Below are 14,707 nucleotides of genomic sequence, written 5' to 3' on the forward strand. Positions count from 1 at the left end.
AGTCACACTCATACTCCCAACCACACCAGTGAAGAGCCGTCCTCTAAAGGGGTGGCACAAGTAAACCTGGACATGTTTCTAAACCTTAGGCTAAAAAAACCAACGTGGACAAACAGAAATAACCAGGGCTGAGTTCATCAGTTCAGTTTATATTTTATGGTCGATAAAATCAACTCAATGGTGCACTGATGTGATTTGCAGTCATCATTTCCCCCCTAAATAAAAATGAATTACACTCACCACCATTTTTTTAATAGAAGCAAACTTTGTTCAATGGAGTTTTTGTTGTTGTTGTTTTGTTTTACTTTTTAGAATAATAATGGCTAGGGTGACATTTCTTTGCTGAGTGAATGTATGCTTATGGCGTACAATAAACATATCAGTATAACACCAAGTATTGTTTGAAAATAGTAACTATGACCCATTCAATGGGTTAGAAAATAAGTTTGGAGGTTTATGACAATCGTTTTCAAAAGAAATCCAAATAAAAGAATGTTTATATTCCGAATGTCTTACATGAGAGCTTGGAATCATCCTTTCTTGGTTATACAGCGGTATTACCTCACAGGTTGTAGGTGTGCATTCAAATTCACAGACAATAGAACCACTTATTACTTATAATACATCTACAATGCATCTTCAATAAACTTGGGCGTGATTTAAAAAGAATCATAGGAGCTCACAATGGGAAAGCCCAAACATATTTCCATCAAATCAACAGAGTTTTACTGATATATTAATTTGTACCAGGAATTATGACAGGTGTTTTAAGGCTCAAAGATGAAGAACACATGATTCCATGATAGCATGGAGCTTCTAGTTTAGAGGGTAGGTTGATCCAATCACAGATGACCACAACAGAGAAACATAGCTACGTACCTGACAATATGGGATTGGACTGGATGGTCAGCCTCTGCAGGAAGAAGTAATGATTTACTAAGGTAGCCAGGTGAAAAGCAAACAAAGCCTGCCTTCTGGGTAGGTAGGGACTGCCTGAACTTAATGCATGTGCCAAGGAACAATGAGTCAAAGCTAAGGAAGCAGATGGGGCAGATCAAAGAGGGTCCCCTGTGCCATGTGAAGAACAAGCTTCCTGTAGGATGGATATTTCCAAATGATGTTAACCATGACTCACACTAATAAACATGTAATAGGTTGTAACCCAGCACACATAAAGTAAAAATATGGTGAAAATTATGCAAGACAGGAGTGTCACTCTGACTCATTGAACAGTTCTAGGGGCTCATAATGAAATCTCCCAAACTGTTCAATACCAAAAGTCTTGAAAAGGAAGGATTATCAATCTAGACCATCCCCTGCCAGACAAGGGCAAATGACAGCCCTTAGGAGAATTGTCCACTTAGCCATAGAAATAAGGTTTAGATCCACGTTCATATACATTAACGGCAAACCACATAGGTTCTCTTTTCCAGCTGTGAGCTGTGGATCTCAGCAAGTGCTGTCTTCTGCACAGACCTTTACTAGAGAACACATTCCAGCATAATGTGCGTTAACACACTCAGTTCTCCACTGGCTTCATTTTTAGGGCTCTGTAATCGCCATAGCCAACAAGAGTGATGCACAATGGACTAGAAACCAATGTATATACATAGGCATGACCGGCTGCTTTGCTGGAGTTTGCTAAATACTGATGTGTGTCAGGACCTTATGAGCAGTAAATGAGCAGTGTTGCCTGTGTGAAGTGACTTCAGTTCTAAAAGTAAATGCATGCCAACTTAGCTCTTAATTAAACGTTTCTTACGAATATTTTTTTAAAAAACTCTCCTGGATGTGGATACCAGGAATTTGGCATTGCAGAGATTTCACAGATGGTAGGCCTTGTTTAGCTTGGTTAAACAAGTTCTTCTACTATAAGTACAAATGAACAATGTGAGCAAAATTTTAGGAAGAGAACAACGTAGCACATACATCCATAGCCCATCCTGCTTCTTTCTCTTCCTAATTAGGCAGTTGGCATTAGCCAGACCTCCATCCCTGCTGCCCTGAACCCCTCTTCAGCGATTGACAGGCCATTTCACTACTTCTGCCCTGGAAATGCATGTGGGGTCTCTATACTTGTCTTTAGCTTTTGAAAATAGACGTTTTTCTCACATAATATATCCCGATTACAATTTCCCCTCCTTCTACTCCTCACAGTCCCCCCTCCCTTTTCTGTCTCCCATTAGAAAACAAACAGGCTTCTCAGGGATAATAATAAAATAAAAGAAAATATAATAAAACAAAGACTAACACATCAGAATAGAACAAAAAAAAACAGAAGGAAAAGAGCCTAATAAATGGATACAGAATCAGAGTCCCACTCCTCACACACTTGGGAACACCATAAAACCACTAAATTGGAAGAAATATATATGCACAAAGAATCTGTAGGGTTAAATATAGAGAGATATAGATATAGATGAAAATAAAAATAAATTTAAAGTATTTTAAAAAGGAAATATCTTGATGTAGCATTATGAGACAAGGAACTTCTTAAGATGCCGTGGAGTTTGTTTTCTGTTGGCCATCTACTTACTGCTGGGCATAAAGCCTACCCTTAAGAGCAATTTATTTCCCCGGTGAGATTCCCTTGGAGGAAAGTAAATTTTCATTTGCAAGTGATCATCTGTTGAAGATGGCTTCTGGGTTGGGTCATGTGTCCATTTCTCCTTTCAGCTCTAGGAGCCCATCTAGTGAAAAACAATACAGGCCCTACACATGCTGCCTGGGTCTCTGTGAATTCATGTGTGCATAGAGCATGTTGGTTTAGAGAACCTTGTTTCTTTGGTATCCTCTTTCCCACCTGGCTCTTACACTCTATCTGCCTCCTCTTCCATAGGATTCCCTGAGCCCTGTTGGGGAGGGATTTGATAGAAGCATCTTATTTAGGACTGAGTATGCTCTCACTTTTCATCATGTCTAGCTGTGTGTTTCTGTATTTGTTCCCATCTGCCACAGGATGAAGCTTCTCTGATGGTGGCTGAGCAAGCCACTGAGATATGAGAATAGTAGACTGTAGATGGAGGTTTCTTGTCCCGCCAGGTCCTGACACCCTTCTGCCCTAAATAAATACATGGATGCTATATTAGTTATAAAAATGTTGGCCGATGACTAGGGGTTCTTATTGGCTAGCTCTGTCTTAATTATTAACCCATAACTACTAATCTATATATTTCTACATGGCCTTAGCTTACATCCTATCCTCCTAGTCTCTACATTGTGTCTCCTTATTGCATCTCTCTGTCTACCTTTCCCAGAATTCTCCTGGAGGTTTCCTAGTCCCACCTATCTTCCTGCCTCTATTGGCCAAACAGTGTTTTATTCATCGGCCAATAAGAGAGCCATATATACAGAAGGACATCCCCCATCAGTAGACTGTCATTAGAAGTCATTTTATTGCCATGTCCTTTTAGTAGAACAGTAGTATTTGGTTTTCCCTAAGTCCCTGGCTGTCTATCCTTAAGTTTCTGATCACCCAAGCTGTGTAAGATATGGGGTTCCATTTCATAGGGTGAACTTTAAGTCAAGCCACATATTAGTTAATGATTCCCACAAACATTGTGCCATTGTTGCACTAAGGCAGGATACTATTGTAGATCACTGGTTTTGTGACTGGGTTGGTGTTTGTGTTTCTCTTTTGGTGGTGTGCAGAGTACTTTCCTATACCAAAGATACTACAACCATCTGGGGTCAAGGCTCTATGTACACATCCTCTCAGTTTCTCCATGTTTGATGAGTCATATGGGCATTGTGTTCAGCAACAGGACCTTCCAATCAGTTTGTAGAAGCCACCTATAGTCTTGGCAACAATGTAGGTTGTTTGGGGGTTTTCGTGGGGCCCCTTTGACCTAAAATTCAATTAAATGTAACTCATTCCTGATAATAGAAGCTTCATTTGGTGACAAGAGATGTCTAGTTGTAGCTCTGCCCCCTCATTACTTGACAATTTCATTTAGATCACCTTCGTGTGTGTGTGTGTGTGTGTGTGTGTGTGTGTGTGTGTGTGTGTGTGTGTGTTAGGCATAGGCTACTATATTAGATTTCTAGACTACTCCCTCATCCCCTCATATTGTTCTTTCTTTGAGCTGTCTTCCTAGATCCCTTCCCTCATCCCTTCATCTTTCCCTGTCCCACCCAATCCCCCCATTCCAGTCACTCTCCATTTTTATTGCTCTGTAGTACAATTTGAGGTCAGCAATGTTGATACTTCCAGAAGTTCTTTTATTATTCAGGATGATTTTAGCTATTTTAGGTGTGTGTTTGTGTGTGTGTGTGTGTGTGTGTGTGTGTGTGTGTGTGTGTGTGTGTGTGTCTTTTTGTGTGTCTGTGTCTGTGTGCTTCCATATAAAGCTGAAAGTTGTACTTTCAAGAGCTGTGAAGAATTGTGTTGGAATTTGATGGGGATTGCATTGAATCTGCACATTGCTTTTGGTAGGATGGTTATTTTTGCTTTATTAATCTTACCGATTCATGAGCATGGAAGATCATTCCATCTTCTGATATCTTCTTCAATTTCTTCAAATTTTTGTCATGCAAGTCATTCACTTGTTTGGTTAGAGTTATTATAAAAGGTGTTGTTTCCCTGATTTTATTCTCAGCCTATTTTTTCATTTATATATAGGAGGGCTATTGATTTTTGTGAGTTAATTTTTTATCCAACTACCTTGCTAAAAGTGCTAATCAGCTATAGGAGTTTTCCAGTGGAATTTTTAGGGTCACTTGTGTATACTATCAGATCATCTGCAAATAAAGATACTTTGACTTCTTCCTTTCCATTTTGTATTCCCTTAATCTCCTTCATTCTTATTGCTCTAGCCAAGACTTCAAGTACAATATTGACTATGTATGGAAAGATTGAACAACCTTATCTTGTTCCTGATTTTAATGAAATTACTTTGAGCTTCCATTTAAGTTGATATTGGCTACTGGTTTGCTATAACTGCCTTTATTATGTTGAAATGTGTCTCTTGTAGCCCTAATCTCTCCAGGACTTTTATCAGGAATGGGTGTTGGATTTTTGTCAAAGACCTTTTCTACATCCAATGATAGGATCATGTAGTTTTTGTCCTTCAGTTTGTTTATATGGTATACAATCACATCCTGTCTCTTTTGTTTTCTTCCCTCAGAAACAACATGAGAAAGTGAAGGAGCAGATAGAAATTGTGAGTGCCTCTCTGAGCATGTCTGCAGACTCTCTGATGATACCTCGGATGACTCTTGAGGAACTTGATGAGATAATAAAGGTAAGGACATACTTGGATTGCTCAGACTGGCCTTTATAGCAATTCTGAACAGCAGCTCAGTGTCAAAGTAATCCAACTCAATTCAAGTTAGTAGGATTGTAAAATAATATCAAGTAATGGGAATCTCTAGTTTCTTTTATTACACAATAGCTACTAACACACACAGCTACCTAAATTTCAATTTCATAAAATCAGAAATTCAACTCCATTTGAATCAGTTGCATTTCACATCCTTGAGAGCCACATGCAGCTAGCAGCTCTGATGGTACAGACATGGTCACAGTAAAATCTATTAAAAGTACTGGTGTAGTTCCATCCTATTCATGCTACCTAGAAAGTTACTTAACAAACCAAATCATCCAATTAATAAATAAACTAATGAACTGAATAGACAGTCCTCAAAATTGAAATACACACAGCCAATAAATACTTGGAAAAAGTGTTCAATGTTCTTAATTATCAGGGAATGCAAATTAAAGCCACTTTGAGAATCCATCTCATGCCAATTAAAATGGCTATCATCAAGAAAACAAATGCTGGCCGGATGTAAGCAAAGATGAACTTTTATGTACTGCCAATTGGGAATGTAACCTTGTGCAGCCACTATGGAGTAGAACTACCATATGACCCAGTTGTACCACTGTTTGGTGTATTCACTTATATCCTAAGTCAACAGAGCCCAGAGATCCTTGCACGTCCCCAAGTATTCATAATAGAGAAGAAGTGAAAACAACCTAGATGTGTGTGATGTTTCAATAGAATGTCTAGAACTAGAGACTACTGTGTTAAATGGAATATTCTGGACTCAGAAAGACAAATGTTAAGATGGTTTCTCTTATTTTCGGAACCGAGATTTAAAATTATATGTATGTGTGTTCATATATGAAACCAGAGAGGGGATTGTGAGAGGAGAGGGGGAGAGCTTAAGGAAGAGGAAATGAAAGCTGTGGTGGAATGCATGTGATAAGAATGAGGAGTGAAGACTGTCTGGGGGAAGAAAGGAACCAGCCAGAGACAGACAAGGTCACAAAGGAGGGCAGTAGGGGAGGATGATAAATACGAAGAAAATCTACCAGCATATATGTGTGAGAATGCCACAGTTGATCCAATTACTTTGTATGCCAACCTAAAGATTGACTTTTTTTACAGCCATCATTCAAAAATTTCCAGTGAATTGTAATGAATGAAACTATCTTGAAATAAATGACTGCACTTGTTTGGGGGATGGGGGTTGTTTTTGTTTTTGTTGTTGTTGTTGTTGTTGTTGTTGTTGTTGTTTTTACCTATGAAGGACATCAGACTAAAACAATCTGGTCATCAAATCTTCTTCAGCTACTTAAGTCCCTATGTCCCTACCTTCTCCAACCTAGCTCCCATCACTACTCCTAGTGATGTCAAAATCTATGAGGATGAGCCCACCTGCTCCCAGATTTTTTTTTGACTTCTCTCTAATCTTTTCCTCCAGCCCACCTCTATTGTTCCTTGTAGGGTTACACCCAATCTTTGCCATCCATGATCTTACCTTCTCCTAAATCTATCTTAAACCCTCCCTTGCTCAGTACACTCTCTGTCTCTCTCTTTCTCTTTCTCTCTCTCTCTCTCTCTCTCTCTCTCTCTCTCTATATATATATATATATTATATATATATATATATATATTAGAAACAGTCTTATTTTACATATCAACCCCAGTTCCCTCTCCCTCTCATCCTCCCATCCTCCCATGTCCCACACCACCCCCATCCCCTCCCCCATGCACTTCCCAGGGTGGGTGAGGCCTTCCATGAAGAATCATCAAAGTCTGTCAAGTCATTTGGGGCAGGACGTAGGCCCTCCCCCGTGTATCTAGACTGTTCCCCTGAAGTCTGTTCGTGCACTAGAGATTAATACTGGTTCCACTGCCAGAGGCCCTATAGACTGCCCAAGCCTCCTAATGACACTTACGTTCAGGGGGCCTGGTTCGGTCCTATGCTGGTTCCCCAGCTGTCAGACTGGGGTCCGTGAGCTCCCACTTGCTCAGGTCAGCTGTTTCCGTGGGTTTCCCCAGCGTGGTCTTTCCCCCTTTGTTCTCTTATCTCACTTGGACTAGAACACCCATGCCAACAATTCTCTAACCACATCAAACCCCCTTCCTCATTTATCCTGTACCTCTACCTCCTTAACTTTCTTCTTTACCAACTGAAATTATCAGTAATTATTCCTGGAAAATACCTTGAACTTCCAGGTACACCTACCTATTCCTGCTTTTTTGTATAAAATTTTAACCCTTGGTCCCCAGTATCATAGCTGCACCCAAGCAACTGAATGTGACTTGTAAGAAACCTTTCTGTAAGGGAAGTTGCCCCTTCAGAGTTGATACAGAACAAACCCAGACACCAAGTTCTCAGCACTAAAGAGATTTCTTAGCCCCGTGGATCGGGGGTAGGGAGTGCAACTGCAAAGGCAGCCTGCAAGCAGCAGCCAGCAGCAAGCTCCAAGCATTTTTTTTTTGTAGGACTGTTTTTTAAAGGAGAAAAATGGGGAATCTGTGCTAGGGTGAGCTGGTAATTCCTGATTGGACACATTAACCAAATAATGAATTTTGATTCTCGGACCTTGGTGTGTTTTGTCTCAGGAATGAGTCAGAGGCATGGACCTTGGGGTTAGCTTTAGGAATGTAATCTAACTGTCTTTAGCAAGGAAGAGAAGGGTAAAAGGCAAAACCTGTAGGCGTCAAGTTTGCCAGATGGGACAGCTAGAGCCCTTCACTGCCTTCCTCCCATCAGCTCTGGCTAGTGACTTTGCTTTGTGTATCACTGGAAAATTGAAAACAAGCAGAACCCCCCTCTCCTCTCCTCCTTCAGCCTGACAGCCCACCTGCTTCTGTATCTACGCTCCTCCCTCGCTCTGCAGTGTTGCTCCTCCTGCACCTGGAGCCCCATCTTCCCATACCCTGGAAACATGGTTGTAGGGCTTTTGTTCTCCAGTCTCCTTTATCACCTAGTTCTCATGATTTGTTGAATCTCTACTTATTCTAGTATTCCCTATCTTTTAAGTAAAGAGAGAGAAAGATCTGCCCTTTGAAAAAGCTAATGCTGGTAAAAAGCTTGAAGCCTCTCCTAATCTTTGCCCCATTACTCTATTCAGCATCATAGAAAAATGTCTCAAGTCACAGCTGTTCTTTTGCCTCCCAGACCCCCACTGTCTACTAGCTCCACCCAGTCTGCATGGGATCCCAGGATTCTCCACCGATGCAGCTCTCTGCGTCCTCTGTGTGGTAACTACATTAGTGCAGACCACATTCTGCTTCTGCCCTTTCCTAGCAGTGCTATTGTTGAACAACCCTTCAAATGTGAGAAATATATTCTTATCTCTGGGCTATGTCAAAAGGTTTTGAGCTGGACCTGGGTCTGAGCTGCTCTGGTCTCTGCTCTGCAGAGTGAGTGGCTTAGCTCGGTATGAAACCCTACCCTAGTCTCTCCTAGCTGATGGCATTGGCTCCCATAAAGAATAGTTATACAAATGACTCCATTTACAACACCTTAACTGACCCCACTGTCCAAACCTTTGTAGACAAATGCTTATTGGACATTACAAGTCGGAAGGCAGGGTTCCATGTTACAAGATGACAATTTCATCTACTGTATATTAAGCACACCGAACCTCAAGTATTCTAAATGAGAGCTACTCCTACTCCCTCCTGCTCCCCGATCTCAGTAAAGGGCACCTCCCACCAGCTCAAGTCCAAATTCCCAAGTCACTCCTGAGTTCTCCTTTCTTCAGGTGACATTTTACCAAGACTACCAGCCCTGTGTCCGAACTGAACCCTAGCTTCCAACCACTTTCTCATCTCTGCTGCTGCCCTGGGTTTCTAACCGTCTGGCTCCCCATGTGAAGTGATGGAGAAGGCTGATAACAGATGTGTTTGCCACCACTGAGACCCTCCTAGACACACCCCCAATCCATTAGGAGAAAAATCATATTGAAACTTAATCAAACTCTGGTTTCTCCTACTAAACGTCTAGTGACACTTAAAATCAGAACCATTCCACCATGACCAGGAGGCACCACATGACCTGGCTTACCCATCATGCACCCCATCCTACATGTTGCATTTTGTTCAAAGTATCTTTTGCTTTTTACAATTAGCTTGCCCACTTATGTGAGCATTGCTGTCTGTGCCCCCAACCCTTGTCCACTTACGTGATCACTGCTGTCTGTCGTCGCCCCCACCCCCCCCCATCTGCTGCCTTGAAAGCAGCAACTGTGTTGTCCTCTTCGGGAGTGCTGGATATGCACTAGGCACATGGTGGACATTTGTTAAAGGAATAATGAGATAATAACTAAAGATGGACTGCCTGTGATATTTTTTCTGTTTATATAATTCAAAGCAATGTGACCAGCCAAATGGCTAAAGGCTTAATATAACCTCTAAGAAATAAATCTTTTGTGTTAGAAACTATGCTCCAGTCTAGAGAAATAAAACCAAATTCAACTCAGTTCCTGATTCTTAAGAGTTTGTAATACCATGTAAGAATTTGTAATATCATGAATAGTCATATACAATGATTACAGTAGTGTGAGCCATATAGAATGATTACAGAAGTGTGAGTGTGGATAACAGACCTGTGGAAACATGAGCTCACCCAAGTAGTCAGGGATTACTACAGAATGGGAGTAATATTTGAGCTGAATTCAGAAGGATGAGTAGAACTCCAAGTAAGTTCCAAGAAGAAAGCTATTCCAGATCCAGGAAATAGCACAAACAGTGGCCAGGATATATATATGCATATATATATATATATATATATATATATATCAACCCATTGGACAAAGTTGGTCTATGAGATCTAGTGAAGAAAAATGATTAAATAAGCAGAGAAAGATAAAACAGACAAGAAAGAAGCTACAAGGGAAAAAGCAATGGGCTGAGTCTGGGAAGGGAAATCATCACCATTTCTGCAAGATGGTGGAGACTGATAAAAAGCCAGACTCACTCATAGGGGAATATTGGCCACTTTGGCAAACCTTGCTAGTCCCTCTCCTCACTATGCCCTGTAAGAAGGGAAGGTTTTCTTTACTGATAAATTTAGGAAAAAGAATTGTTCAGGACATGCTCAGATCTACCCTGTTCTTGGATGGAAGCTTCAGGCAGAAGGCCCGCTTTCTTGTGTTCTTCCATAAGAAGTTCTTCGGGCACAAGGGCCCCTGAAGCTCACGCTTCCTGACCAGATAGACTAACTGTATTCTTGGACTAAGTACCAGTTACCAGTTGGCTAAGATCAGAAAGTTTGCCTTCACCTCAGCTGCACAGAGATAAGGCAGCATGCTTGTATTTCTTCTCCAACTTGTTTAAAATTGGACGCTGGAAAGCAAGGCTCCCTACCAGTAGATTCCCCCAGAGAGATTTGCTATGAAGGGAATTGAAAGGCAGAGCTGTATGTTTAGTTTTCATCTTAGAAAGAAAATCTAGTGTGTCTGAATGATGAGGAAGCAATCCATAGAGAAGAGGTGAAGATGCAGGGGTACATAAACCCTCCTTACAGCAATTTAGGCCTGAAGTTGACAAGAAGGAAAATGACCGATTCCATTGTTATCTGTTACATTTCTCTAAATTCACCACTTAATTTGTTTTTCTTTAGAATGCATCTGGAATTTATGCAGAAATAGATGGAGCCCAAAAAGAGCTGCAAGGAAAACTATCCAACCTAAGTAACCTCAGTTATGACTTAGTCCAAGAAGCTATGGACCACGCATCCAACCTTCAACAAGAAGCCGACGAGCTCAGCAGGTAACATCCCAGTTTAGAAATGCAAATGTTTACATAGGCTGAATGAGACATTTGTATTCGGTTCTACACCAGAGTCCCTAGGATAAAGCAAGTAGGTTGGGTTGGATCTGCTTGGTTGCGGATTTGTTTGTTAATTGTTCCCTCAGAGCCAATCATTTTTTGCAGTTGTTTCTGGGAGACATGTTTTGTTTTGTTTGAGTCTTTGAGACTAGAAACCTGTGCTCTAGGAAAGGGTCCAAGTGAGGCCTGTTTCATAATTAGTAAATGACTAGGGCAAGAAATCCCTTCACAATGCCTAATTCTGCCATCATTGCCTGCTTATTTCATAGACAGCTTTACCTTCCACATCCAAATATTCATAAGCCATGCTGGTTGGGAGTTAGCAGTACAACTGACTTCTCGTAAATACTCAGCTTTCTGCAGTTCCCAGTAGGAAACATATGATTTAGTGCCGGTCAAGAGAAGTCAAGGACTGGAGGGATGGCCCAGAGGTTAAGAGCACTGGCTGCTCTTCCAGAGGACCAGGGTTCAATTCCCATCGCCCACATAGCAGCTCATAGCTGTGTATAACTCCAGTTCCAAGGGAACACCAATGCACATAAATAACTATTTGAGAGAGAGAGAGAGAGAGAGAGAGAGAGAGAGAGAGAGAGAGAGAGAAATCAATTGACAATTTTCCTCACAGCACCTAGAAAAAGAGTCACATACCCTTTGGGCACTCAATTAATGTTAATTGACATGTACGGGAAGGTTGGAATTGGATTCATGACCCTGAAATAGGTAAGCAGAGATCCTTATATAAAACAAGCGCCCAGAAAGGTCAGGGGTAAAGAACGGAGATTAACATCTACTCCAAACACGTCATCCTTTTACTCCTCTTCACCAAAATTTTCAAACATCCGTCCAGACTGAGTGAGGGGGCTTAAGGAATAAGAAAGAGGAAGGGAGAAAGAGAGGGAGGGGGATGGTAAAGAGAAGAGGAAAGAGGGAGGGAGAAAGAAAAAGAGAAGACAGAAGGGGGAGGGAGGAGACATAACATGAAAACTTGAGTATTGGCCATGCTGGTTTGTCACAGTGATTCAGTTTGGTGCTGTGTCCTTTGGAAGGATGCTTTTTATGAAAGCAGTAAAGGAGACTTAGCTAAAATGCCACTTTTGCTGGTTGCCTAACAATTGATGATTATTTTTGAGCCATCCTCTGGCTCTCTCATCATTCCTTCATCTTCTCAGTTGCCACATCCCACTGGCTGGTGCACACAGCACCGTTCTCTAAATGTCACCCTGCAGTGGCATTCCAACAGGGTTCCATGGAAGCTACTATACATTTCACTGCAACACCGTCACAAATATCAATCACTCTGACATCATGTTTCTGACCCAATCTGTACACGGACACATTCAAAACTTATAGACCTTTCCCCTCAAAATGTAAAGACTGAAAAATTCCTCAACATCTGTCTGGTGTACACGCTTTTTTCCTTTATCTCTTTTTGCTGTTTTCAGACTGGCTTCTAAGATGACCTTAAACTTCTGGTCCTCCTGCCTCTCCCTCCCAAGGGATGGGATTATAGGTGTGTGCTACTGTGGTGTTTTATGCATTGCTGGAGATCAAATCCAGAGCTTTGTGCATTCTGGGTGCTGTGTATTTGTTTGTTTTGATTTCTTGGACAACGGTCCCAGGCTTTTTCTTTTGAACCACCAACCAGCTCCCAAACCATGACACAGAGACTTATTAATAGTTTTGAATGCTCGGCCTAGCTGGGTGCAGAGTAAGGCAGAGGCACATGGCTTCAGGCCTTTGTTCGACCTGCACAATTTAAACAAACCCTTGCAGGAAGAGGAACAGGGAACTCTCTAAGTCACCAATCCCTTTTCAGCAGCTGCTGTGGAGCCAAAATGAAACACCACAGAGGGGTTAACACAGAAAGACAAATGCAAACGAAGTGTACCCCCCAGAAAGGGAGACTTGGGAAAACCTTCCAAAGCAGGTGTCTTTGAAAGAAACAGAAAGGAGGGCATCTATGATCACAGAAGTATCCAACTGAATGCCCAAGCGTGATCCAATTTCCTATGGAAGTAAAAAGGAAAAGTGACAAATTCATTTATTAACAGAAATTTGCACAGCTCAGACATGAATGGGCTGGTGCAGAAGGCTTTGGATGCATCGAATGTCTATGAAAATATTGCCAATTATGTCAGCGAAGCCAATGAAACAGCAGAATTTGCTCTGAATATCACTGACCGAATTTATGATGTGAGTATTCCTTTACCTTGGGGATTACTGATGTATTCATTGCCTTATCTCACTCTGGCTTTTCTCCTCTGTTTTGTTTTTTAATTTATTAACAGATCCTCGTGTCTTTCTTGTTTTGTTTTTATTTTTAAGATTTATTTATTATGTATACAGCGTTCTGCCTGCATATATGCATGACAGCCAGAAGAGGGCACCAGATCTCATTATAGATGGTTGTGAGCCACCATGTGGTTGCTGGGAATTGAACTCAGGACCTCTGGAAGAGCAATCAGTGCTCTTAACCTCTGAGCCATCTCTCCAGCCTTTGGGTTTTTTGTTTGTTTGTTTAATACAAAAGCATCATTATGTCTTTCTCTTACTTGCTACTGCACTTCTTCCTCCCCCACTCACTAGTCTTTCTTCCTTCCCCAGTCCCTTTTGTTTTTGTATATGTGTGTTAGAACATATACATATAATACATTATACATAGTACAACATACATTGTATGTGTTTCATGTGTGTGTGTGTGTGTGTATACATCTATATAAAATCTTTGTTTTCATTCTTTAACCCTTGACCTTTTAATGAAAAATTAAAATGTCGGAAAGGTCAGGAGCTCTAAGAAAAGAGCAGCGTGTTCCACAAAGGTTTGGGTTCCCAAGTTCATCAGGATGGGTCCGGTTAGCAAATGAGAGTTTCTTTGCTCATGCTGTTTTGTTCACTGATGGTTCTTTTTTGCTGAAGTCTCCAAAGAAAATATTTTTAGGCTAGTATTTTTTAATAGAGAAGATGTCTTAGGACGGATTCATCCTTTTTTGTTTTCTGTCTCAATTCAAAATTATTTGTCCAGTGGTTTCTTTATGAGAGTACTTAGCTCAAGCTTTGGCCAAAGTGTTCTCCTAGTTTCCTGAGTCCTCATGGGGTGAGAATGCAGACTTACTTTGGAATGCCAAGACATTGTTTTCTCCCCTCTGTGTTCCATCTTGATTCTGAGCTATGAAAGCAAAAGCTGTATGAATTTCGCTTGGCATTTAGCAGATAAATGACATCATTTAAATACGAAAGTTGGCATTTCTTCAGCTGTTCTGACCGTCTCTGACCACTTGTTTTGTAGGCTGTGAGTGGAATTGACACTCAGATCATTTACCATAAGGATGAAAGTGACAATCTTCTCAATCAAGCAAGAGCGCTACAAGCAAAGGCAGATTCTAGTAAATATCTCATTTTCTCCTCCTTCTGATTGATAGCCACCTTTTATAAATGTAGACTGATTTCTAAAACTGAGGCTTAAATAGTAAATAATAGCTCACTAAATAACGTATCAGTGCTTTAGAATCAAGTTACAAAACAGAAGACTTGATATTTCAAAGAAAATTATAAATGAAAAACCTTTTCCATGTAGGAAAACTGCATGGAAACATATATATATATATATATATATATATATAATATATATATATATA

General features: G+C 40.8%; 1 protein-coding gene across 2 annotated transcripts in view; it reads left to right on the forward strand.

Moving 5' to 3' along the window:
- The window catches only part of Lama4 (laminin subunit alpha 4), a 134,892-nt gene that overhangs the window by 71,054 nt on the left and 49,131 nt on the right, over nt 1–14,707 (forward strand). For both annotated transcript variants that reach the window (XM_027402141.2, XM_027402140.2), the window contains exons 12-15: nt 5,127–5,243; nt 10,864–11,012; nt 13,124–13,265; nt 14,359–14,455. In XM_027402141.2, the coding sequence (XP_027257942.1) occupies nt 5,127–5,243; nt 10,864–11,012; nt 13,124–13,265; nt 14,359–14,455 (505 nt within the window). The remainder of the gene's footprint in view (nt 1–5,126; nt 5,244–10,863; nt 11,013–13,123; nt 13,266–14,358; nt 14,456–14,707) is intronic.

This window comes from Cricetulus griseus, chromosome 2 (genome assembly GCF_003668045.3).
Source record: "Cricetulus griseus strain 17A/GY chromosome 2, alternate assembly CriGri-PICRH-1.0, whole genome shotgun sequence".
NCBI lineage: Eukaryota > Metazoa > Chordata > Mammalia > Rodentia > Cricetidae > Cricetulus > Cricetulus griseus.